Source organism: Macaca nemestrina, chromosome 9 (genome assembly GCF_043159975.1).
Source record: "Macaca nemestrina isolate mMacNem1 chromosome 9, mMacNem.hap1, whole genome shotgun sequence".
In the NCBI taxonomy this organism is placed as follows: domain Eukaryota; kingdom Metazoa; phylum Chordata; class Mammalia; order Primates; family Cercopithecidae; genus Macaca; species Macaca nemestrina.
The window spans coordinates 80,349,165-80,375,754 of NC_092133.1; the positions used below are offsets into that span (position 1 = coordinate 80,349,165).

A 26,590-nucleotide genomic window follows, 5' to 3' on the forward strand; every position below is an offset into this window, starting at 1 on the left:
AGTGACCACCCTGCACCCCCCCATAAATGGCCCAACCAAGAGAAGGAGGACAGGCTGCATTTCCAAGCACCCTCCAGTGTCAGAGCAGGAGAATGAGGGTCTAGCCCAGGGAGTTTTACCAGCAGCCAAAAAGCTTCCTGGGCTTACCTGTGTCTTCAAGTTATCAGCATCCAGGACCCCAATAGTGCCTTGCTTTGTGTAAATATCCTCCAGGAATGAGATCTCACGCCTCTCAGGCAGTTCAGATCTACTTTGGCCAGCTCTGTGCAAGTCTGTCCTAAGATGGGGCTTGACTCTGCCTTCAGGCCCTTCACTCTTCATTGGAAGGTTTGAAGAGTGGGTCAGCTGCCCCTTCATGGTCCCAGACTGGGCACTGACTGGGGATGGGGAGCAGAACTGCCTCTCACCCTGGTGGAGACTCGAGGGTCCTCCCTGCTGCCCACCACACAGATCAGACCCTTTGGGAGAGGTGGTCCAGCCTCGGGAACACAGCAGGAATGGGTTGAGATCACAGAGAGGGGGTCCTGATAACCCCTCACCATCTGCTGCCCACTCATCACCCTTTCTCTTTGCTTTGGTCTCAGGCCGCTCATGGAACCTGCTTAGACTGCTAAGGCAAGGCCCTCCCGGCCGCTCCACTAACTTTTCTTCTGGAATGCTTAGCTCAGAGAGGATGGCTGAGCCCCTGAAAGTCACAGAGGAAGTTCATGAGAAAAGAAAATTCCCATGAAGCCCAAGCCCCACCAGGACTTAGGGACCCTGGGAAAGCCCAATTTTCGAGCGCCCTCCTCAGGACAACTTGGGGAAAAGACACTCCACTCCTCCACGGTGTCCTGTCCTGCACTGGGGACCCCGCCAAGGGGGCGTGGTGGGCGGGGAGTCCTCTTGTCACGCCCTCCTGCCCCCGCCCGCGGTTGGGAGCCTGTCTCTCCGCTCTGCACCGCTAATTGGTCTTGTCAGGTGGCCGGCAGGAGCAGATCCGAGCCGTGTCATCCTCTTAGCGCCCTCACACCACCCGCCGCTCCTACCCCACGCCCCCACCCGCCGCGGCTGCAGTCGCCGCTACCTCCATTGTGTTCTCTGCCCTCCCCGCGGGCCCAGGGCATGCTCTGTGCCCCTGCGCCGGGCCTCGGCGGCGGCAGGAGACACTCCGCGCCGGCGGAGACATGAGGCGTGGCCGGTGGGCCGCCCTGGCCCTGGGGCTGCTGCGCCTCTGCCTGGGTGAGTGGCCGCTGGGCCCCGCTGGCCGCGTGGATGGCAAGGGAGGTGGGCGCCGGCGTCACCCAGGTGGCCACAGGGTCATGGTCCTGGACCACTTCCAGAGTGGGACTCGGGCTGGTGGACGGGAGCGGAGAAATCCTTCCATCTTCCTGGCCCATTCGGTAGTGGGGAGCGGGGTAGCGCAGTAGTGGGGAGCTCCGGGGCGCTTCTCCAGAGCCGGCATCCTAGATCCCCAGGGTTTGGCGTCCGGACCCCCGCTGCTCTCCGCTTGCTGGGAAGCGGAGCTGTAGGCTTGGTGGCAGCTCCAATACTGCGTGGGGCAGGGGATAGTGCCCCGACTCGCGGCGTGACCTTGGCTAGGGCACTGCCCCTCTCTGAGCGCGGGTGCAATCTGCCCATTGATGAAGGAGGGGTTGGATATAGAGCCCACATGCTAGTGTCCCTGACAAGCCCGAGCCCACTGGAGGTGGAGTGGGGGTCAGGGGCATCCTCTGGGCGGCGCCCCAGGGGGGTCCCTCGGTGCACTTGGGTTGGGGAGGCGGAGCGCCCTCCTGCCCAGTAGCGGGACCTGACGCGGGACCGAGCTGGTGTGAAGCTCCCTCCTGGTGTCTGGGTGTCCGTTGTCTGGGTGTCCGTCTGTTCTGTGTTCTTTTCCCAGCTCAGGCCAATTTCGCCCCGCACTTCTTCGACAACGGGGTCGGCAGCACCAACGGAAACATGGCTTTGTTCAGCCTCCCAGAGGACACCCCTGTAGGTGAGTAGCCCTGGCGCCGGCTCCCGATAGGTCTCTCTGAAGGGTGACTCGCATTCCCCTGGACGCAGGGACCAAGCCCGTGATTCACCCAAGCCTATATATGTGCCCAGCGCCAAGTTGCTGCGCAAGGCCGGGGGCTCCTGGTTTTTCTCCGAATTCCCCTAGGCAATGGCGGGAAAGAAGGTCATTGCTGCCATGGCGACTTAAGCCTGGCCAGTCCTGGAGACCAGGGCTCCCGCCCACAGACAGGGTCGCCCTGCGAGGCAGGCCGCTGTAGGAAGTAGGTGATAAGGTGCTGCCCCTTTATGGCTGTGTGAACTTGAACAAATGTATTTACCTCCCTGAGCCCCAGGTCTCTAGGCTTTAAAACGGCCGAAGAACATCCAACTTGCTGAGATCTGCAGACAGAGGGGAGGAGAAAGGGGAGATTTCACACTCCCTCTCTCTCACTTTGTGGGCATTGGGAACCCCGGGAAAATGGAGAGCAGAGCAAAGCAGGCATCTGGCTCAGAAATCCCTGCAGAACCAGGTCCAGGCATCGGGGACAGTGCTGCACTGTGGGTCACCCCTCCTGCCTTAATGGCTGCCTTATGGCCTCTTAAAGGCCTTCATTCCCCTTCCCTAAACCCAGGAGTCCCTCAACCTTGGATCCTGAGAGCAGAGTTATTACCAGGCAGGGCAGAACACAGGCACTACAGTTAGGCACAGCAGACCTGCACCTGCTCTGTAACCCGTGTTATAGATTACAATCTGGAAAGTGGCTGATCATCACATCCAACCGCTGTGAAGAATAAACATACAAAGAGGCAAGCAGCCAGCAGGGGTGAGGCCAGCGATGAGCACCCAGTTCAGGGCAGTACCTTTGGCACTGAGTTGAATTGTCACTTTATAAACAGCTGAATCGTTGGTCCTGAGCAGCTGCCACTTTTAGGAAAAAGTTGGGTCTCAGATTCTATGTCTCTCCACTGTGTTTCCTTCCAGGCTCTCATGTATACACCCTGAACGGGACAGACCCAGAGGGAGACCCCATCTCCTACCACATCAGCTTTGACCCCAGCGCTAGAAGTGTCTTTTCTGTTGACCCCACTTTTGGAAACATCACCCTGGTTGAAGAGCTGGACAGAGAGGTATGGGGAGGTGTGGGAAGTGCTGCAGGGCCGCTGCCTGTAGATAGACCTCAGTGGGCTGAAGTTCCCCTAGAGCACTTTGGTTAGAACCTCTCCGTAGAGTAGGGGATGAGGGGGCACACCCCAGGCACATCCAGTCTGTGAGATCTCTGGGCCTTTTCCCATCAGCAGAGTGGGCTTTACTTTCACACTCCTCGTTCACACAGAGTGAAGAGTGGGCTTCTTTAATGAGCACCTGCCAGTCCTGCTAATCTTTTAAACATGTTCCATTAAAAATAAATCTGTTTGCACTTTGAGGTTTCTGAAAGAAACCTCACAAAGTGATTTTTCAAGCCTGTCCTGGGAGAGGTGCTATGCTGCACAGGAACTCAGAGCAGGTCAAGGCTTAAAAGGCTGGTTGGGAGTGAGTCTGAGTTCGGCAGGGCTCCTTCGCTCTACACATTCGTGAACTTGCAGGCGACAGGGCATGGCCTTTTTCAGACCGTACAGCAGCCTAGTGTGTGGCTAACTGGACCTCAGCTGTGGGGATGCTGCCAGTTCTGGTGACAGCCTCCATTAGCTGCAGGCCAGGGTAGAGAAAGGAAAGGGAGGTCTCAGGGACTGCTGTGGGGACACAGCAGTGGAGCCTGACTGTGCTGCCAGTACCCCACTCCCTGGCACCCGCAGGATCTGGCAACCTCCGATACCCCACCCCACTGAGGCCTCACTATATCCTGGGGAGCACTGAGCCACCATGGATGTGAGCCTCTGCAGAGACCTGGAATGTGGAGAGGTGTGGAGAGAGAAGGGGAGAAAAGGGAAAAGAAAGAGGAAAAGTCTTTATGGGACCTTGAGCACACTAAGGTCGGCGTCTCGCCTCACTGTGGCAGGAGAGTATTTTCTGTTGGAGCCCCAACAGACCCTCTGGGTCTCCGAGTTTATAAGAACCCCGGACACAAAAGTCCCAAAATAAGGCCTCAAGCATGGGGGGAGGCAGCTTTCTACTCTGCCAGGCATGCTGTCGCCACCACTCACCCTGCTCCAGGGATCCACTGGCACGCCCAGGCCTCCTCTGATGGGTGCGTGGGGCAGGCAGAGCTCCACCCAGCCACGGGGGTCCTGTGGTGTGTCAGACCCCTGGACACTCGCTCAGTCCCTGTGCTTCACAGAGGGAAGATGAGATTGAAGCCATCATCAGCATTTCTGACGGCCTGAATCTGGTGAGTGCATGCCCAAGGCAGTCCCTGGCAGCCTGCAGTATTCAGGCCTGAGAAGGGTGAGGCTAGCATGATTCCTCCCCAAGCCTTCGTGGGGGCTTTTCTGCAAGTTTAAGCCAGGGCCCCGCAAGACTTGCCCAAAGTGCCCGCAGGAGAGGGCTGCAGCAAGGCCAGAGAGAAAGGAAGGAAAAGAAGGAATGGAGAGATCAGGCTCTCCGAGCTGAGCTTCTGATGTGTCTAACCCACATTCCACAGCATCTCCTCAAACTTGCCCTCCCCATCTGCCTCCCTGACCCAGGTCTTGGCCTCCTGCTCAGTCACCTGAGCTGAACACCCCACAGCAACCACTTTCTCTCAGCGATCATCAGTGCTCCCTGGATAACTCAACAAACCCCAGGGGCTCACTGGCCTCCAGGCTCCCCAACCCCAATTGCCTGAAGTTGTCACTACAGAACAGAGTCAGATCTGCCCACTCTGAGGCTCAGAAAGCACTAACAGCTGGCCTCTGCCACTGGCAGGATGAAAACCAAGTTTCGGTCTGGCGTTCCGGGATTCCCCGTTGGGCACCATCTGCCTCGCTGCCTTTTCCCTCACATCCACCCCACCCAGGCCATAATCTAGCCATAAATCTACTTCCATCCTCTCAGCTCACCATGCATTTCACTCCTCTTTGCCTTTGCACATGCAACCCCTTCTTCCCGGCACACCTTTCTACCTCTTTCCTTCTGGCAAACCTGTCTCATAGACTAATTCTCACTCCTCTGAGAAGCCCACCTGCTCTCTGCCACCACAGCCCAGGAACTCTCAACCCCATTGGACGCATTTCCGCAGGCCATGTGTGTGCGCTGGTGCAGTGCAGGGGCCCCGCCCTCTGTGCCTGGCATACTGCTGCTTTCACCTTGAGGAGATCATAACGTATCTTTTTAATATGCTGATCTTTGCCCTGATATCCCAGCCACCATGACTACTGCAAAATAATACACCATTAGACTGTCTCCTGCCTTCAGGATGAAACACAATGTTTGGCACTAAGAGGCTGCTTAATGTTTATTGCATTAATGAATAAAAGAAGGAAGGGAGGGAGAGAGAGAAAGGAGGGATGGGCAGGGACGTGTACCTTGGAGTGTTAGAGGTCACTATCCATTCAGCCCTCAGAAGGTCTCATTGCGCTGGCTCTTGACCCCTCTGCCCCTTCTCAGGTGGCCGAAAAAGTCGTGATCCTGGTGACCGATGCCAATGACGAGGCGCCCAGGTTCATCCAGGAGCCTTATGTTGCCCTGGTTCCTGAGGTGAGTGAGTAGCTGCTAGAGGGGCCAATGGTCCCACCCAGGCCCATAGCCTACCCCTGGGGCTGCTCTGTGGCCTGGCCATGGCTCACTGCCCTGTGGAGAACCTCTCTGTCACCACCTACTCCCTCCCACATTCGCTTTTATTCCAAAGGCATGTTCATTTACTTTTTTCCATTATAGTCATAATACATGTTCAGTGTAGACTTGTGAAATATGTAGAAAAGTAAGAGAAATGAGAGTTTCCAAAGTCACCCTCACTTTCTCCAACTTGAGACATTGTTAAATTTTGGTGTATTTCCTTCTAGTCTTTTTGTCATTATAGAGCTTTGTTTTGTTCTGCTTTGTTTTGTTTTGTTTTGTTTTTCTGTTTGTTTGGCATAGTTGTGATTATACTAAACATATGCTTTCTATAACCTATTTGCACTTAAGTTATAACGTAAGCATTTTCCTCATTAATTGTAAAGTTTGGGCAGCTATTGTTTTTTTTTTTTTTTGAGACGGAGTCTCGCTCTGTCACCCAGGCTGGAGTGCAGTGGCGCGATCTCGGCTCACTGCAAGCTCCGCCTCCTGGGTTTACGCCATTCTCCTGCCTCAGCCTCCTGAGTAGCTGGGACTACAGGCGCCCGCCACCGCGCCCGGCTAATTTTTTGTATTTTTAGTAGAGACGGGGTTTCACCGTGGTCTCGATCTCCTGACCTTGTGATCCGCCCGCCTCGGCCTCCCAAAGTGCTGGGATTACAGGCGTGAGCCACCGCGCCCAGCTAAGCTATTGTTTTAATAGCTTCCATCAAGTGAACGGTCTATCATTTACAGAATCATTCCCTGATGTTTGGATATTTAAGGTGCTCTAAATTTTGCTGTCATGGACACATCAACTTCTGAGCATCAATTTTGTTTTTCATTAATTAGGATTCTTTCCTTAAGATACAGTTCAGGATCTGAAATTACTGCATCAAAAGCACACATGCCCATAGGGTGTTGCCAGACTACTTTTCCAGAAGGCACCTGTTTTCTCCTTCCCTGCAATGGGAGGGTTTTTCTCCCCTGCCCCTTGACAACACTGAATTCTCAAAGTTTAAAATGTTTGCTAATTCAGGCCAGGCGCAGTGGCTCACACCTGTAATCCCAGCACTTTGGGAGGCCGAGATGGACAGATACCCTGAGGTCAGAAGTTTGAGACCAGCCTGGCCAACATAGTGAAACCCTGTCTCTACTAAACATACAAAATTAGCCTGACATGGTGGCGGGCACCTGTAATCCCAGCTACTCAGAAGGCTGAGGCAGGAGAATCGCTTGAACCCAGGAGGGAGAGGTTGCAGTGAGCCAAGATCACACCACTGCACTCCAACCTGGGTAACAAAAGCAAAGCTCCGTCTCAAAAAAAAAAAAAAAAAGTTTGCTAATTCAATAGGAGAAAGATATCTCATTCTTGCTCTAAAATGTAGGTACATGGTCCCTGGTGATCCTAAATATGTCTGTGGTTATGAACCATCTCCTCCTTTTTGAATTGCTGTTTCATAGGTAGACCCTTTATCTGTTTGGGGTCTTGGTGTTTTCTTCTCCCTCTCTCCTTGAGTGCATCTCCCAGCCCCTCACCAAGTCTTTTTGCTCAAATTTCCCTTCCCTCTTTCCTGCACCTCCTCTGAGCCCCAGCCCCCATTAGGTGCTCACACACTTAAAAAAATTTTTTTTTATTATTATACTTTAAGTTCTAGGGTACATGTGCACAACGTGCAGGTTTGTTACCTATGTGTACATGTGCCATGTTGGTGTGCTGCACCCATTAACTCATCGTTTACATTAGGTATATCTCCGAATGCTATCCCTCCCCTCCCCCCACCCTACAACAGGCCCCAGTGTGTGATGTTTCCTTTCCTGTGTCCAAGTGTTCTCATTGTTCACTTCCCACCTATGCGTGAGAACATGCAGTGTTTGGTTCTCTGTCCTTGTAATAGTTTGCTGAGAATGATGGTTTCCAGCTTCATCCATGCCCCTACAAAGGACGTGAACTCATCCTTTTTTATGGATGCATAGTATTCCATGGTGTATATGTGCCACATTTTCTTTATCCAGTCTATCATTAATGGGCATTTGGGTTGGTTCCAAGTCTTTGCTATTGTGAATAGTGCTGCAATAAACACACGTGGCTCACACACTTTATCCTCAATTGTTCGCCTCTTTTTGGTGCTTCACTCCCCTGACCCCACTGCTGCATGCCTCTATGCGTCTGTCCCCCTGAGAATGCTGTCACTGTCTCTGACCCTCCCCTGTGGCTGTGACCCCCTTAGGACATACCTGCTGGGAGCAGCATCTTTAAGGTCCATGCAGTGGACAGGGACACAGGCTCTGGAGGGAGTGTCACCTACTTCCTGCAGGTAAGGCGGGACACACAGGACCTAACCTGGGGCTGGGCCAGAGGGGACTCCTGGGTGGCCCCTACCTCCATCACCCAGGCGCTTAGGTCAGTGCCTCTACGATTCCCGAGGAGCACACGAAGGGGTGGCATGGGCTGTAGGGGATGTGAGAGGGACAGAAGCCTTCTTCCCCTGATGGGCCCATCGTGGCTTTCTCTAAGTCAGTCTGTCCCCTCCTTCTTCCCACATCCCCAGGACCCTCAGCCCTCCACATCCCCAGCCCTTTCCCCAGGGACTGCCACATGGGTGGAGAACCCCGTGTAGGCCCAGAATGGTCAATAGAAAAAAAGAGCAGAAGAGACAACACTCAAAAGAGGCAGAGCTCTGATGCCCCTAACAACACAGGCCCAGAAGTCCCCTGGACTGCACGGGTGCTGGAGAGACCCCACCCCTCACCACTCACGTGACCTTCAGCGCATTATCTAACTCTCCCAGCTCAGTTTCCTCATGTTTCACAGGGGAGAGATAAACACACATCCTTGTTGCATTGTTGTGAAGACTACATACGTGTAAAGCCCCCACTAACAGCACCTGGCACAAGCGCCCGACACTACCCAGCCAGAAGGGCCCCCAGGGACCCCACCAGAGGCTGGTGCTCCCTGCCAGCCTCCTTCAGGCTGCACACCCTCTCCCCCGATGCCAGGCTGCTTGGGACTGCCCCACAGTCACTTGCTTGGTGTAGGGTTTGAAGGCCCCAGCGTTTCTCTCCTTCACTGTGACTTTTAATCCCTGGCTCCCTCCAGGTTAGATCACTCTGCAGACGTTGCCACCTGCTGGACCCTCCAGGCCAGAGCTTAGCCCAAAGCTTAGCCAAAGAAAATTTGTTTTCCAGCTGAGCAGGAAGAAAAGCAAAGGCCCAAAAGGGAACGTTGTGTTTTTGACTGAGGGTGTGGAAGGGAAAGCCCCAAGTCCTATGAAGGAGAACCTGGGACCAGAAAAGCTGAGCACTCTGAAGCAGGAACCTCAGTCCTGAGGCCCTGTGACAAGGGGCTGTGAGGACTCCCTTCAGAAAGCAGAGCGGGCATTCCTGGGGCTGGCCTGAGCTCTTGCTGAGGTCCAGCTGGCCCCTAATTCTTATAGAACCTGCACTCCCCATTTGCTGTGGACCGTCACAGCGGTGTGCTGCGCCTCCAGGCTGGGGCCACTCTGGACTACGAGAGGTCCCGGACGCACTACGTCACCGTGGTCGCCAAGGTAACACAGTAGGACAGGAGAGCATCCAGTCTCTCCTCAGCCCTTGGGTTGGAACGGAGTTAGGCTCTGCAGGGGAGTGGGGGCAGTTTGGAAAGCAGGAGACATGATGGGCGTGGGAAAATAGGGAGCAGCTGCTCGGAATCTTTCCTGCCTGGACATATTCTCCAGGGAGGCTGGGATCTGTGGGCTGCGGGACGGCATATGCCTCGTCAAACCTAACAGGCCAGGATCCCCTAGGTAAGACCAGGTGGGATGTCCAAGAGAATGGTGTCCCCCTCACATCCTCAACAACATGGCCTCCAGGCACCTCCATCTTGCTGGCCAGGCTTGCTTACCCACCTCCTCCTCTCTGTGTGCCCAGTCACCCCTTCTGAGCCTCAGTTTCCTCATCTGCCCAGCCATGAAGCTCAACTAAGTTCCTCATATTTCTGAAGTGGTGGTGTGGGAAACATTGGAAACCAGCAGATGCCCACCAAAGCTTCTTCTCCTGCAAAGAGTGCAAAACCCCACCTGTCCCTCTAGGCCCAGCACTTTCTTTTGCAAGCAGGCCCTTGCTGGTCACAGCCTGGCTTACAGGCCATCCCACTGCAGCCTGTACCCGCAGGCCCGAGTCAGCCTCGCCTGCCCATAGCTGCACGGGCTGGGCTGGGCTGGGTGCACATCTCTGTTATGATGCTCAGTGCAGGGCCCAAGTCTTGCTGTTGTGGGTCCCTGACACTCAGCACAGGCCAAGCACAGAGTAGATCCTCAGGAGGTGCTTGAGGCTTGGTTCCTGGCTGGGAGGGGGAATTTAGCTGTGAATGCCCCCTCGCCTGCCACTCACCTGATATGATTTCTCTGGAGAGAGAACTAACCCCATTTGCAAAGGAATGGTGGCACTTTTACATTCCCAACACTCCCGTGAGAGAAGTATCTCTGGGTGACACAGAAGCAAACAGAAACTTGGAGAGGACAGCTGGCCTCGCAGCCATAAGGGGGTAGGAGCCAGGTTCTCATAGTTTCCGTCCAATTCCACATCCCAATTTGCCTTCACTCTCCGTCTGTGGCCCCCGATTCTTCCGCAGGATGGCGGTGGGAGGCTTCATGGGGCTGATGTGGTGTTCTCAGCCACCACCACGGTCACGGTCAATGTGGAGGACGTTCAGGACACGGCCCCTGTCTTCGTGGGCACACCCTACTATGGCTATGTGTACGAGGACACCCTTCCGGTGGGTGGCTGTGCCCCTCCACCAGCGTCCCCTCCAGATGCCTCCTGCCCTGACCCTTGTGATTTTAGGGACCCCCTGCTGGAGATGGCTGGGCTGGCCTCGGTCACCCTCCTCACACAGAGGCCAGCTCTGGACTCACCCAGCCTCAGGCCATGAACTGGACCTTTTGCTCCCAACTAGACCATGAGCTCCCCGTGGGCAGAGATCAGGCTGGAGCCTGGCCTCACTAAGCCACAGCTTAAGATCTCTGTGCAATTGAATTGCATTCTCAATTTGCATTTGTCTGATTATACTTTACTTTTCTTTTGGAAACGGAGACTCACTCTGTCACTAGGCTGGAGTGCAGTGGCACGATCTGGGCTCACTGCAACCTCTACCTCCTGGGTTCAAGCAATTCTCTTGCCTCAGCCTCCTGAGTAGTTGGGACTACAGGTGCACACTGCCATGCCCAGCTAATTTTTTGTATTTTTAGTAGAGATGGGGTTTCGCCATGTTGGCCAGGTTCGTCTGGAACTCCTGACCTCCAGTGATCCACCCGCCTTGGCCTCCGAAAGTGCTGGGATTACACGCATGAGCCACTGTGCCAGGCCTAGTATTGACTTTATAAAGCAAAAGGAAACACTTTTTGAGGACCCAGTGGTGGAGACAAGCTCAGAGTGAGGGAGAAAGATGCTGGACTGCCCTGGGTGGGGGCTGCAGGGTGGGCCAGGGTGGGTCCAGGCCATCCCACTGAGGAGCTAAAGGGAGAAGGAGGTGCTGAGGGACAGGGCTCAGGGCAGGCTCCAAGGGAGGAGGCAGCACCTGGGCTGGGTTAAGAAGTAGCCTGGAGTTGACCAGAGAGAAGGGCCTGTGTAGGGGGCTTAAGAGGGGACAGCAGGCAGAAGTCAAGCAGGCCTTATACAGTTGGGGCAGCCCTACCCTAAATCCTTCCAGCAGTACCAAAGGCCCACAAGATAAAATCTTAATTCTGGGACCTTGCATTTGCGATCTGGCCTCTCTCCCATCTGTCTTTCCCCTCTCCCCTCATGCACGTCAGGGGTGGGATGAAAGCAAAAGGTGGAGAGGGCAGTGAGAGTAAGGCTAGAGAGTAGAGAGCAGTAGAGGCAAGGGCTGAGTGTGATGTGTGGGCCAGAAGTTGGTGCAGGAGGCCTGAGAATCCCTGGGCAGCCCAGTTACTGACCCTTACTGGCAAGGAAGAAGCAGGGGCTCAGGTTATCCCTCCAGCCCTGGAGGCCAGTGGGCGCTTAGAGCCCCTGCAGAGGAGAGGAGGGCCATGCTCCACGGCCACACAGAGGCCTGACTCTTTCCTGGGTAGGGGTAGCACCTCCTTTTCATCACGGGGACATTGTTTGGGGAGGGGAGGGTCCCCATGTTGCCCATCAGGCAGCGGCTGCTCCTATTTCCCCGAGGGCTCGGAGGTACTGAAGGTAGTCGCCATGGATGGAGACCGGGGCAAACCCAATCGAATTCTCTACAGCCTTGCGAATGGTGAGTCTGAGCAGCTTTGGGGGCTGCAACTTTGACTCTCTAGGTGACCTGAACAAGGTTCCCCAACCTCTCTAGATCCCAGCTCCCTCGCCTATAGGACCAGGAGTACAAGATATACGGAGAGGAAAGGCTGTGCCCAAGACAAGCAAGTGTCTGTGTTGTGTGCTTTGGCCCCTGCCTGTCATGATATCCAACAGCCAGGAGAGCATGGGCCAGGGGCGCTGAGAGCAACATGGAGGTGCTCACCCATGCTCCTCTCCCCCTGGATATTTGCTCCTTGATGGGAATGCATGGCAATATTTCTCACACTTTTTAAGTGGCTATATATTTTCCTCATTCTTTTTAAATGTTATCCCACAGCATATAGATGAATTAAATGAATCAAATGCAGTGGTGATGTGGCATCTCCCTAGTGCTAGCCCTATATATGGACAAGAAAAATGAAGTTCAGAGAAGCTAAGTAGGCATCCCAAGTTTCCATCATTGTATTTGAACCTGAGCCTGCTAGCTCCACAGTCTGTGCTCTTCCCACAGCTGGGCAGCAACTGAGCCAGATGAGCTGTCCCTGGGCTAGGCCAGGGCATTGCACCTGGTGCCTGGTCCCAGACGTGTGCATGTCTATGTGCCCCAGCCTTTCTCTAGGACATGCCTGTGCATACTCACCTTCCAGCAGCTCACATGTGGGCAAACCTGCCAGCCTCCTTTCCCCAGCCTCACAGGACCTCAGCTGCCTTCCCTCCCATCACCACTGCAAACCTTTACCCAGTCCCTTAGCACCCACCCCATCTCCTGCCCGTCCCACTCCACACCCTCCCTCTCCTCTCTTTATTCCCTCCCTCCTATCCCTTCTTTCCCCACTCCCCTTCCATGACCCTGTCTCACTGTATGTCCTCCTGATTCCTTTCTCTTTTCTTCACACGCACACACACACACAAACACACACGTGCACACATGCACACAGGCACACATATTATTATGCATAAGAGAAGGGATGCAGTATGGAACCTGGGAGCTGGACAGAATTGAGTTCAAGTCCCAGATCTGCACTAACTGTGTAGCCTTAGACAAGTTACTAAGCCCCTCTGAAACTGTTTCCATGTTGACAAGACACAGATGACAGGATTTCAGTCTATGAAGACTTCGCTAGGCAATGCAGGAGGAGCCTGCGGCATGACTCCCCTGCGCCTCCCTGTGGTCCTGTGCAGAACTTCAGGGTGCATCTCTCTGTGACAGGGAGCGATGGAGCCTTTGAAATTAATGAGACATCTGGAGACATCTCCATCACTCAGAGCCCGGCCCAGCTGCAGAGAGAGGTGTATGAGCTGCATGTACAGGTACCCTCCCTCTAGCTTTGTCTTCCCTGCCCACCTTTGACCCTGGAAGGCTATAAAGGTGATGAGACCCAGGCCCTCTTTCCTGGCACCCATAGTCTGGGGAGTGGGCTAGATGTTGTTCTAAAAAGCACCTGTGCCAGACATGAACTCACAAACAGGGAGTCACAGAAAGGCAGGAGAAGGTGCAACTGAAGCAGCAATGCCTGAGCGTGGGTGGGATCCTGCAGGTGCATGCTGCCAGAGATTGGCACTGGGTGGGTCAGGGTGGAGTGAAAGCATTCCAAGCCAGGAAAGTGCAGCAAGCCCAGGCTGGAGGGGAGAGCACTGATATATTGGGGGAACAACAAGGAGTCAGGTGAGGCCAGAGCAGAGAAGCATGGGCAGCCTGGAGAAGGAGGAAAGGTGGACTCCCAGGCTGGGGTCAGAGAAGCAAAGGTCCTGAATGGGAGGTATGGATCTGTCGCTAGAGCTGGGCATGTGACCTGTGAAGTCACACGGGGACTATACTTAGGAGGATCCCACACTAAGCTTAATGCTCGCTGTTTGCTGTCTTGGAATTCTTTTTTTTTTTTTTTTTTTTTTTTGAGATGGAGTCTCGCTCTGCCGCCCAGGCTGGAGTGCAGTGGCCGGATCTCAGCTCACTGCAGGCTCCGCCTCCCGGGTTCACGCAATTCTCCTGCCTCAGCCTCCCCAGTAGCTGGGACTACAGGCGCCCGCCACCTCGCCTGGCTAGTTTTTTTTTGTATTTTTTAGTAGAGACGGGGTTTCACCGTGTCAGCCAGGATGGTCTCGATCTCCTGACCTCGTGATCCGCCCGCCTCGGCCTCCCAAAGTGCTGGGATTACAGGCTTGAGCCACCGCGCCCGGCTGGAATTCTTAATAATTTCACCAAGGGACCCTATATTTTTATTTTTCACTGGGCTTGCAAATTATGTAGCTTGTCCTACTCAAGAGCAATAAGGAGCCATTGGAAGGTTTTCAGCAGGATTACAGTCACTTGGAAAGTTCACTTGGCTACTCACCAGACCAGTGGGGTTCCCACATTTGGAGAGTTGGGTCAACCAAGATTTTCAGGATCCACTCCTGGGCATAGGAATTCAGTGTGTTTGGGGCAAACCCAGAAATCTGCATATTATAAGCACCCAGGTAATTCTGGCACCAGTCCCAGCCAGAATTTGAGGACTCTGGTCTCAACTTGTGTTCAGAGGGAACTGGATAAGAGGTAGAGCCATTGGCCAAGGTAACAGAGGAAGAGAGCCTGTGAGGCTGAGGGGAGGTGGGATGGAAGAAAGGGACAAATTGAAAAGTATGCATGAGGCAGATTGCACAGAAAGAGGAAACTGGCGGATCTTGAGGGAAAGGGATGGGAGAGGGGTAGATGAAGCCCAGGTGGTCCCGTGCCATCAGGAGTACAGGACAGCACACAAGTGAAGTAAGTGAGGAAGGATGCATTTGAATGCTTGAGGGACATGCAAGTTCAAACATCGAAACTTGGGCACATAGGTTTGGAATTGTGGGAGAGAATGTCAACCTACAGGTAGCTGTGGAAGGCATGGGAGGGAATAAAAGCACCCAGAGGAAGAAGAAGAGAGAGAACAATCGACCAAGCACAGCTGTGGAAGCTGTGTGAAGAGACTGAGAGTGAGGAGGAGGAGAGGGGCAGGTAAAGGAAACTCAGGAGGGATCAGAGAGGTTGAGGAGATGATGTAGAGAGCAGAGTCATATTGCTGCGAGAATAGAGCACTTGAGAAGGAGAAAGAGTAGCAGTGCCAGATGCAGTGTGGAAGTCAGAGTGAAGTATCTGAATGAGGGGTGGGGTGAGAAACAAGAGGGATAGCAGTGAAAGTGTGAAGGAGTGGAGTACAGGGATGGTTATTTTAGGATACATAAGACCAGAGCATGCTTACAGAACAAGGGAAAGGAGGTCTTGAAGAGGTTTGTAGGATATCTGCCACGTGGTTCACAAGGTGCCTATGGGCTGTTGGCCCTAGCTTTGTAGGCTGTATTAGTTATCAGTTGTGTAACTACCCCGAACTTAGCGGCTTAAAACAATACACATTCATGTCTCATAGTTTCTGTGGTTCAAGACTCCAGGCTTAGCTTGGCTGGGTCCTTGGTCTCCAGGACCCTCACATGGTTGCAATCAGATTGTCAGCCAGGACTGGGGTCTCATCTGCAGACTTGACTGGGAAAGGATTGATTTCCATGCCCACCCAATTATTGGCAAAACTCAGTTCCCTGTGGGCTGTTGGACTAAGAGCTTCAGCTCCTTGCTGGCTGTTGGCTAGAGGTCACCATTAGTCTCTGTCAACCACAGCTGCCTGCTTCATCAAAACCGGCAAGAGAGAGTTCACAAGACAGAAATTGCAATCTCTTATCATCTAATCATGAAGTGATAGGTTGCCATCTCTGTCATATGTTATCAGTTAGATCTAAGTTGCTAAGCCAGGACACACTGAAACAGCGGGGATTATACATTCTACAAGGGAGGTAGGACCTGGACCATCTGAAGGGTCCACCTGTCACACAGGCCATAGCCACTTGTGCCCGTCCCAGGTGACCGAGATGAGCCCTGTGGGGAGCCCAGTTGCCCAGGCCACTGTCCCAGTCACCATCAGGATTGTGGACCTCAACAACCACCCGCCAACATTCTATGGAGAGAGTGGACCCCAAAACAGGTTTGAGCTGTCCATGAATGAGCACCCGCCCCAGGGAGAGATCCTGCGGGGCCTCAAGATCACCGTCAATGACTCCGACCAGGTATGTGGTCCTGCCCCCGACTCTGCTTTCCCACAAACGGTATGGAGCCAGGGTCCCAAAGCTAAGTGGGTCTGCATCAAACTGCCCTGCGTATGTAGCAGGGGCCAGGTGGGCCACAAAATGAATGAAACAGGAAGTTGTAACCAAGGGGGAGAGGAGGGAGAGTAACCAATCAAAGACTATCTGCTTAGCCTAAAGGCACTCACAGTCCATTCAGAAGGAAAAGTCAGATGCAGAAACTCTCTTAATAATATCTCCCAAGGTTAAGGGCGCGTGAAGACTTCTATATAGTATGAATATAAATTTCTATCATCATTCATCTTCCTTGTTTCCACTCTCCAAATTCTCTAGGGAGCCAATGCCAAATTCAACTTGCAGCTGGTGGGGCCCAGGGGCATCTTCCGAGTGGTTCCACAGACAGTCCTGAATGAAGCCCAAGTCACGATCATTGTGGAGAACTCAGCTGCCATTGACTTTGAAAAGTCTAAAGTATTAACCTTCAAGGTAGGTGGTGCCCTGAATTCACTGCCCTGAATGGGAGGGTCCCAGGAATTCATACCAGCATCTTGGTTCATTCCTGAGGGGGTCTCTTGTTACTCTCTGCCCTTCCTGGCCCTACTCTTTTCTTCTCCAACCCTCTGCCCCTCCTGCAGATTGCTCACAGCCTCAGCCTCACTGAGCTTCCTGGTTTCCACACCACAACCAGCCCCAGGAATGCAGGTGGTGGTGTGGGATCAAAGGATAACTACCAGTATAATTTGCCGTGTTAATAGATTGAATGAACTATTTTATTATCACAATAGATGTTTTATCTTATGCCTTGACATTTGTCATCTCTTCTGATAACAATCTTAGCTGAAAAGGAAAAAAATACTTCTGTGATATCATTTGTAATTACGTAAAATCATAAATGTATTATGAAATGCATATTATATATGAACATTACTTTCCTATTATATTGTATATTATATATGAACATATATAATATGTTAATAGGAAAAGTAAATACTTCATTGACACTATTAAAATTATCTTATTTATAATTATACACATATATGCACACTCTCCTATAGCCTGCATCATGCTTAAAAGTGAAATACTATTATAAAAGCAATCCATGAAATTAGGAAAAAAACACGGATGCCTGCTAACACCACCATTATTTAGCACAATTCCTGAAATAACATTGTTCCTGGATAAGGAAAGGAAATAAGAAGTTCAAACTTTAGAAAGGAGGAGACAAGACAGTCATTATTTGCAGGTGATGGTTTCTTGCTTAGAGAATCTGAGAGAAAAGCCAAAAAAAAAAAAAAAAAAAAAAAACCAACTCTTGGAAACTCAGCCACATGGCTGATTACAAAGTTAATGCACAAAATCCAGTAGTTTTCCTACATACAAAAAATAATAAGAAAATATGGGATAAAAATTATCTTTTACAATACAACACATAAAATTTATAGTAGTTACCACAAGAAATATGCATCATGCAATGATGAAAAATGCTAAATTTTACAAAGAGGCATAAAGAAAGAGATGTAAAGGCACACCTTGTTTAAAAAGTTCAAATTCTCCTTAGGTTAATAAAGAATTTGGTTGGGCATGGTGGCTCACGCCTGTAATCTCAGCACTTTGGGAGGCTGAGGAGGGCAGATCACTTGAGCCCAAGAGTTCGAGATCAGCCTGGGCAACAAGGCAAAACCCCATCTTTACAAAAACTGCAAAAATTAGCCAGGCATTGTGGCGCATGCCTGTAGTTTCAGCTACTCAGAAGGCTGAGATGGGAGGATGGCTTGAGCCTGGGAGACAGAGGTTGCATGAGCTGAGATAGCACAACTGCACTCCAGCCTAGGCAATAGAGCCAGGACTCGTTTTCTTTGTTTTGTTTTCGAGACAAGAGTCTCACTCTTTCTCCCAGGTTGGAGTGCAGTGGCGCGATATTGGCTCACTGCAACCTCCGCCTCCCAGGTTCAAGTGATTCTCGTGCCTCAGCCTCCTGAGTCACTGGGATTACAGGCACACACCATCATGCCGGCTAATTTTTTGTATTTTTAGTAGAGATGGGGTTTCACCATGTTAGCCAGGCTGGTCTCGAACTCCCGACCTCAGGTGATCCACCTGCCTCAGCTTCCCAGAGTGTTAGGATTACAGGCGTGAGCCACCGTGCCTGACCCGTTTTTTTGTTTGTTTGTTTTTATTTATTTTTAAAAAGAATTTAGTGTCCCCAATTAACTCTTCCCTGGAATTTCATTTGGACAGGTGGCAACAAGGCTTGACAAAATGAAACCGGTTTTTATATGGGGCAATAAACTTATGAGAATAGTTAAGACAACTGGAACTGGAAAGGATATGCAACTCAGTGGAACAAAATAAACTGACCCCAATACAGATGGGAATGATAAGAAAGCTGGCATTACAAGCCAATTGATGGAGTAGGGGGTGATGCCAGGCCTTAGAGGTGACCCTTGCATGAGTAGCTAGTCGGCAGCTGCGATGAAGATTGGGAGACATGGCAGATGGATGCCAGATCAGTCCTGAGGAGATGAGGTGGGAAGGCCCTCCACAGGGTGAGTGCCCACCCAGACAAGTCCTCATTTTCCTCCCTTCCCAGCTCCTGGCTGTTGAAGTGAACACCCCGGAGAAGTTCAGTTCCACAGCGGATGTTGTGATCCAGCTCCTGGACACCAATGACAATGTCCCCAAGTTCGACTCCCTCTACTACGTTGCCAGGATTCCTGAGAATGCCCCAGGGGGTTCCAGCGTGGTGGCTGTCACAGTGGGTTGGGAACTGGCCCAGGGACTGGGTGGGATAGGAGGCCTTGTGAAGCCAGACAAATCTGGAAGGTCATTCCAGTTTGAGTGGCAGAGCCCACACTCATTAGCTGTCCTTGGACAAGCTACTTGCCCTCTCTTAGCCTCAGTTTCTTCATCCATACAATGGGTATTACAACACCTCACAGAATGCAATGAGGATATACATGTAAACAATAATTACAGGGCATGGGACCCATCCCCTCTTCCTCATTTATAAAGGAGGGATGAATGTTTTCCAGATCTAAATCTCTTGGCTGTTTCAATACTTAAAGCTTCTTGGAGGAAAACTAGGACTCCCGGGCAGGTCTCTCCATCAGTTTTTCCCCAGTTGGGCAAACCTCAAATCCCCTTGCTTTGTGGTTGAAAGCAACCCTCAGGGCATGGGAGCTGCCAACATACCCTGACAAAGAGGCGAGTGCCACCTGGGGCTCTTTCTCTTCCAGGCTGTGGATCCAGACACAGGACCCTGGGGTGAAGTGAAATATTCCATCTACGGGACTGGGGCAGACCTGTAAGTAGATCCAGAATCCAGGACAGGGACTTGGGCAAGGGGGTTGGAAGGCTGAGGGTGGAGGAGGTCTGTGGCAGAGGCAGGAGGGGCCTGGGAGGGGCAGGAGCCTGGGTGAAGAGGAGTGGAGAGAGGCAGTGGAAAGCTGAGGCAGAGGGTGAGGAAGGTCAGGGCCCAGAGCCTCAGGAGCCAGGCAAGCAGGGCTGGCTGGGGAAGGAGCAGGCCATAGGAAGAAAGAAAGACTATAAATGGAGTTGTTAAGCTGGATAGTGACAGATAGGTGAGTGCACGGGTGGATCTACCTCACTTAGACTGCAAGGATAGGAGGGAGCAGGTGGGATACTTTGGAGGAGCTGCATGACACCTCACTGCTGCTTCGGGAGGCAGCTCATTGTTGCAGGCATGTGCGTATATGCACATATGTGTGTATGCGTGCACACCCATGCCTATGTGCTCTGCCTGGCAGCTTCCTGATCCACCCATCCACTGGGCTTATCTACACCCAGCCCTGGGCTAGCCTGGATGCTGAGGCCACTGCCAGGTACAACTTCTATGTGAAGGCAGAGGACATGGAGGGCAAGTACAGCGTAGCTGAGGTGTTTATCACACTGCTGGATGTCAATGACCACCCCCCTCAGTTTGGAAAGAGCGTTCAGAAGAAGACGATGGTGCTAGGGACCCCAGTGAAAATTGAGGTGAGTTTCGGAGGCAGCTGAGCTCCCCTAAAAGCCTGGGTCCAGCAGCTGCAAGAGATACTGGGGCATAAGAATTTCATTGAAGATAAAATTTATTGGCTTCCCACCATGGACAAGGGACTTTAAGACATTTTATGTATCCCCATCCCCACCTCAACACGGAATTCAACTCTGAGAAGGAAGACGTTGCTACTCAATAAATGAAAAAAACAGGCCATGTGGATTAAGTGTTTGGCTTGCCTTCACATAGCTGGTCTGCCTGCTTTCGAAAGAGTGGTTTTCTCACTGCACTTTGTCATCTTGCCAATGTGGCAAAAAGGATGAACTCTGAAACCCAGCAGACTTGACTTTGAATCCTGACTCCCTTTCTTATACCTCTGTATCCATGGACAAGCCACTTTGCATCTAAGCTTTCATTTCTGCATCCGTAATCTGGATTCACCAATACTTGCTTCCTAGTCTTGTTCTGAGAATGGAACTGGGTAGCACATGTGTAAGGCCTACGTAGACCCTGGCTTATAGGAGGGCACGCATTCTATTCCTTTCCCAACTCAATCCTCTCAAAATAGGATCAGGACCATTTCCCATCAACCCAGCAAGCCCCATACGACATGCTGATTTAGCCAGTGTACACAAGGATGGTCCCTAAAGCCCAGCTCTGTCTGTCTCTCCCTGTGCACAGGCCATAGATGAGGATGCAGAGGAACCTAACAACCTGGTGGATTATTCCATCACCCATGCAGAGCCGGCCAATGTGTTTGACATCAATGCCCACACGGGGGAGATCTGGCTCAAGAATTCCATCCGCTCCCTGGATGCCCTGCACAACATCACACCTGGAAGGGACTGTATATGGTCCCTAGAGGTGCAGGCCAAGGACCGGGGCTCCCCATCCTTCAGCACCACAGCCTTACTCAAGATTGACATCACAGATGCTGAGGTGAGTACAAAGCCATGGTCAGGAAAAAGGGGTCTGAGGGCCAGCTCCGACCTCTCTGCAACGTGGGCAGACAGAGAAGGACCATCTCCAGGCTTCCTTCAAAAGACACTCAGTGTTATCAAAGGCAGCCTGTGCCATCAAACACAGGCTTTGGAAGGGGGCTGAGCTTCTAGTTTAATACTTATTAATGGTGTGACTTTGGGCTTTGCTAAGCCTCTGTTACCTTTCCTGTGAAACGGAGGTAACGATGGCTTCTTCACATGGGTGTTGAAAAGCAGAGTGAAATCATTATGTGTAGCTCTCAGCTCAGTGTCTGGCAGAAAAGTAGCCACTTAAGAGGTTTCTGATATATCTGGGCAAATGGGCCCCCCAGCCTTTGCCACAATCAAAGGCAGGTGATCTCCTACTATCTCAAGGACAGAGTCCAGCTAAAGCAGGAGTTCTGAATCCAAAAGAGGCTGTTCGCATTGCAGTCCGTCTGAGCTTATTGTACTTGAGAGTGGTCTGCACCATGCTGTGTCTGCGTGCATTTTTCTGGAGAGCTGCATGCATCATGCTCTCTCTGGGTCCATTTTCCTGGACAAAAGCCCATAGTGCCTATCAGATTCTCAAAGGGACTCCTGACTCCAGAAAGTTTAAAAACCATTAGGCTTAAGGAAGCACAAGCCTACTCTGTACTCCAAGGACCAGGTGGGAACTGCTGAGTGCAGGGGCTGGCTCTCTCTTTCAGACCCTTTCCCGGAGCCCCATGGCTGCCTTCCTGATACAGACCAAGGACAACCCCATGAAGGCCGTGGGTGTGCTGGCCGGCACCATGGCCACCGTCGTGGCCATCACTGTCCTCATCTCTACCGCCACCTTCTGGCGCAACAAGAAGTCTAACAAGGTCCTGCCAGTGCGGCGGGTGGTCCGCAAGCGGCCCAGCCCTGCGCCCCGCACCATCCGCATCGAGTGGCTCAAGTCCAAGAGCGCCAAAGCCGCTACCAAGTTCATGCTCAAAGAGAAACCTCCCAATGAGAACTGCAACAACAACAGCCCAGAAAGCTCCCTGCCCCCGAGAGCTCCAGCTCTCCCTCCACCACCCAGCGTCGCGCCCAGCACTGGCGCAGCCCACTGGACCGTGCCTACTGTCTCTGGCTCTCTCACCCCCCAGCCGACCCAACCCCCACCAAAACCCAAAACTATGGGAAGCTCCATCCAGTCAACTCTGATCTCTGAGCTCAAGCAAAAGTTTGAGAAGAGTGTGCACAACAAAGCTTACTTCTAGTGCATTCCCTATGGTCCCCACTCTTTCCTTCACCCCTGACCCACACCACCCTGCTGCTCAGACAATGCTGCCCTTCCTCTCCTCCTTAAGGTCATCCCTGTTTTTTACAATGGTGTAATCCCCACTGTCCTCATCTCTACCTCCACCTTCTGGCACAACAAGAAGTTGCGCTGTGACAGGGCTCTGGTCAGGGCCTTGGGCAAGATATTGGGCTATAGGATGCAATTGGCAAATACTTCCCCATTACTCAAATCCTTGGCACTGCTACAATGCTCTCCATTCTTCAGGGCTGGGAATTGATGAGAAGACAGCTCTATATGTCTTCTACTCACCAACCCCAGACCTCACAGTCCCTCAGGTCCTACTGGGAGCTCATCATCCTTAGTCAAGCAGCAGGGCCCTGGCCATGTGGAGCAACGTGGACTGGAATCTGGATCCTGATGCCTGCAGCTGACAGCAGAGCAGGAAAAAGAGGCTTAGCATTGTTTCAGGCTGGAGGTCAGCGAACCTCGTGAGCTGTAGGAAAGCAAATGTAGGTAAGGGGAGGGCAAATGTGTGCTGAAAACACACTGACTGCGGGACTGTGCTGGGATGCATTTGGAAAGATAGACCATTCTGTCTGGGCAGAGACTGTGGTCCCTGGTATGCCCATGTGGGACAAGGGACACAGAGGTGGAAGACGGGCCTTGCCAAGAGTGAGGGCAGATGTCTCCAGCCAGAACTGCCATGAACCCAAAATTGTCAAAGCTGGAGCTATCGAGGTAGCCCTAAAGGCATCTAGAAGAGCATCAGGGCCCCTCTCTGAGGAGCTGCCCCACCGGCCATCCTTGAAGAGACAATTTAGGGCAGTCGATGAATATCAGGGCTGAGATGCGGGGAGACTTCCATTTTTATCCAGCTCTTCTGCTCACATCACGTGACCTTGGGAAAGCTGTTTAAAGTCACTGATCATCTTCCTCATCTGTAAATGAAGAGAGAAAGCCCTGTCTGCCTCACTTGCAGGTCTAGGGTGAGGATTGAAGAAAATGGTGGTGATGAGGGCTTTAACCAAAGAGGCATGAATGCAAAGTATTTTTTTGCAGCCCAGTTCTCTGGGTGCAGCTCTTGCAGAAAGTATTAGGAGCCTCACAGCTACTCTGCCAAGCGCCCCAGCAGGCACTGTGCTGGGCTTAGGAGCTACCACTGGATGATGTCATTGCCGTGACTCACACACCTCTCCTTCCATTCTTCCCTCACCCCATCCCCACTGTGGTCCTGGCCAGCTACTGTCAGAGAGAACCAGAGCTCCAAGTCTCCAGTTTGCCAAGATGAAGAAAATGAGTTCCCAAGAACGGAATGCTTTGCCTGAGGCCACACAACAGGCTGGTAGCAAGGATCTGGTCTAGCCAGGGCAGACCTCATCAGCTTGTGACAACCTTCCCCAGGACAGAAGTCGTACCAGGCCTCTGGGATTAATACAAAGAGGTTGTGCCCTGCTTTAAGGAACCTGCTATCAGGAAATCTAGACGTGTGCACAGAGAGAGAAAAGTAGAACAGTCTGCATTTGACTCCACTCACTAACAACCCCTCTAGAATACAGTGATGATTTTATTTAAAGAGATTGTATGCACATGTGGCTTTCCTGATTTCTGAGTCTATTTGGAGGTGTTACTGAGATGTGCCAGTGTGCAGAATCCTTGCTGGAGTTTCTATAGTCCCTGGCTTGAATGGTATTAAGTAAGAGGTGGACTCTAGCAATCCAGGAGCCCAGAATGAGCAAACAGGTACTTTCCAGCCCGTGTTTCAGGAGAGGGCTGTGCTGGATCATGCTTGGCCTCCACAGGGAATACAGCATCCTTAAAGCTTGCATGCAATCAACCTCTTTTATAAATGGAAAATAAAGTCTGTTACCCAAAGGCCATGCTGATCCCCTGCTCCCTGCTTTCATTTGTGTTTGCTGACCTGTGGAGACCAGTCTTACTGACACACAGCCAAGCTCAACTTGCTTCCTGGCTCCTTCAGCAGGTGGATCCATTCTTTCACCCCTAGATCTGACTCTAAAGAAGGCTGAAAAGTTTTGTCCAAATTGCCATGCATATATCTTGAATAGGACATTTGTGGGCCTTGTCTACTGGACTTTTCTCCCAAACAGGACAAGCCCAGGCAGGGCTGCATGGAGAGGAATGGAACCTGGAGCTAAAATTAATTGCCCACTCTCCCACCCTACCAGTGCAGCCCAGCAAGGGCAGGAATTGGGAGGCCTAGGGTGGGCGTGAAAGCTTGGGAAGCACTGTCATCTCTCAGACAGGGGTCATAAAGACCTCTGGACTGGAAGCTCAGGCTTGCAAGTGGATCCGGGACCGAGAGTATTCTCTTGGACAACCCCAGGAACTTGAACCAAGGCAGAGCCAATCTTGCAAACTGGCCACAGATGGGGAAATGCCCAGTAGCCAGCATGAGCCACACTGGGAAAGAGGAGGAGGGTGCAGCCAAACCTAAGGCACCCGCAAATGTGGTCAGCACTGGAGGAGGCCCTGCCAGTGGGGTGAGGCCAGTCAAGTCCCTGTGTTACGAATGGTGGGCCACGGGGCTGCCTGCTCAGTCCCAGTAGGACAAGCAGAGTTCCAGGCTGGCACCATGGTAGGCCTCCAGGGAAAGAGCGGGGAGGCAGGAAAGGCACACTGGGCAGGCTTGCCCATTCCTGGCCCTAAGAATGGAGCTGTAGCCTCATGGACAATAAACAGATGTGACTCCAAGGACTCTGTAGAGTCATTTTCCTCCTGCGCCTGAGCTCAGATATTCCGATCACATGATATAACAAAGAGCTTTACACTTTGACAGCCCTAGGTCTGAATTCTGGTTCTGCCATTAATTGTGACTTTGGGCAAGAGGTCAAGTCTCTCTGGGCCTCACTTTCCTCAATAACACAGGTGCAAAGTATGGTTGCAGAGAGGATGACAAGAGCTAATACATGTAAAGTGCCTAGCACCAGCTTTGTACCTACTTACACAAGCTCAGTAGACACTTGCTGTGACTGTGGCCCACATACTAGAACACCATGTCTTGAAAGAGAGGACCCCCTCCATGCATCCTCACCCCCTGGGATGTTTCCACCCACCTATAGGTCCAGAAGCTTTTACTTCATGCTAGGAGAAGGGAGGAGAGTGGGTCTGGAGGGAAGTGGAGAACAGGGCAGTTGCCACAGCATCTGTGGCTTGTGCAGCCGGCAGCCTGCACTGAGATTCCAGGGGGTTAGGAACAATGAGATGTCTGTAAGAACCTGTGGAACTTTGTCCTCAAGCAGCTCTCACTCAGAATCCAGCTGGAGAAGTGTGTTCAGAGATGGGAAGGAACTACCATGCTCTGCTTCTCTAAGGATTTCGGCGATTCTGTCTTTAGGAACTAAAGGCTTTGAGGGAATCCAAGGCCAGTCCACCTGCCAGGGGTGTTGGCATCTGTTGACAGGCAGTGGCACATCCTGACAGTCTTCAAGGGCTTTGGCCACCAAGGGGTGGAGAGGGAGAATGGAGAAGATGCCACATGAGGAATGAGGCAGGAGACTGGCATGTGCCACATGGAGGACCCCTTAGGAGACTCACAAACAACCTGGGGAGGGGTTCTCTGAAGGTCCTAGTTTCCAGAATGAGGCGGTCATGGCTTAAGCTACCATCATTTGATCAGTAAAGGAGAGTAACAACAGGCTGATGTTGTGGACATCGGTTTGATGTTATAAAATCGTGCACACGCACTTCTTTTAAGGCCTGAATGAGGTTTGGTTATTTATTCATTTCTCAATAATTTACTCAGCCATTCCTAGGGTGACACATTTGGAGTATATCATCTGTGCCAGGCTCTCTTCTAGGTGTTACGTGTACATCTCTAACAAGATAGAAGGAAAGAAGAAAAGAAAAAGAACAACATTCCTCTCTTAAATTGCCTGGGACTAGAGAGGCTTCATTTTAAAAGCAAGTAGCTCTGCTTACAAATGTTTCCTCAATCAAAGGCATTTACCTTGAACATGTATGCTCTAAGCTCTAAATAAATAAGCTTCTCAAGGGCATGACAACTACATCTGAAACTGTAGCATCTTTTCAACATGAATTAAACAGAATATGTGAAGGATATTAGCCTAGATATCATGTTATTACATATATATATTTATAAATATACACATGTGTGTAGTCCTACTAAGATCTAATATTCCAAATGGCCCTGTCTATGTGCTGAGTCACATTCAAAGAAAGCACAAACTGACGTAGATGCCTGAAATGATGGTAACATTTATTACTGTGACATTTACTGAGGGTTTACTATGTGCCAGCTATTGTTCTGAGAACTTTACATGTTTTTTTTAAAAAAGCCTTGTATACTTATCAGAATAACCCTATGAGGTAAGGACTGTTAT

The 26,590-nt window shown here is 51.7% G+C and overlaps 1 protein-coding gene across 1 annotated transcript; it reads left to right on the forward strand.

Annotated features, from left to right (window-relative positions):
- The first annotated feature begins 942 nt into the window (after positions 1 to 942).
- Positions 943 to 26,257, forward strand: LOC105495996 (cadherin related family member 1). The gene is made up of 17 exons (XM_011766023.2): positions 943 to 1,221; positions 1,880 to 1,975; positions 2,957 to 3,102; positions 4,251 to 4,301; positions 5,498 to 5,587; positions 7,876 to 7,962; positions 9,082 to 9,195; positions 10,260 to 10,403; positions 11,813 to 11,891; positions 13,125 to 13,225; positions 15,782 to 15,985; positions 16,337 to 16,489; positions 18,594 to 18,758; positions 19,240 to 19,307; positions 19,771 to 19,999; positions 20,682 to 20,939; positions 21,670 to 26,257. Exons 1-17 carry the CDS (start codon positions 1,167 to 1,169, stop codon positions 22,204 to 22,206), a joined length of 2,577 nt encoding a protein of 858 aa, XP_011764325.2. The 5' UTR covers positions 943 to 1,166; the 3' UTR covers positions 22,207 to 26,257.
- Positions 26,258 to 26,590: the final 333 nt, after the last annotated feature.

Bases quoted from the DNA above. Each gene is read 5' to 3' on its own strand.
- LOC105495996 (XM_011766023.2), top strand. From the start codon at position 1,167: ATGAGGCGTGGCCGGTGGGCCGCCCTGGCCCTGGGGCTGCTGCGCCTC. The intron at 15,986-16,336 runs GTATGTGGTCCT...CAAATTCTCTAG, and splicing joins CCGTCAATGACTCCGACCAG to GGAGCCAATGCCAAATTCAA. The intron at 20,000-20,681 runs GTGAGTTTCGGA...CCCTGTGCACAG, and splicing joins GGACCCCAGTGAAAATTGAG to GCCATAGATGAGGATGCAGA.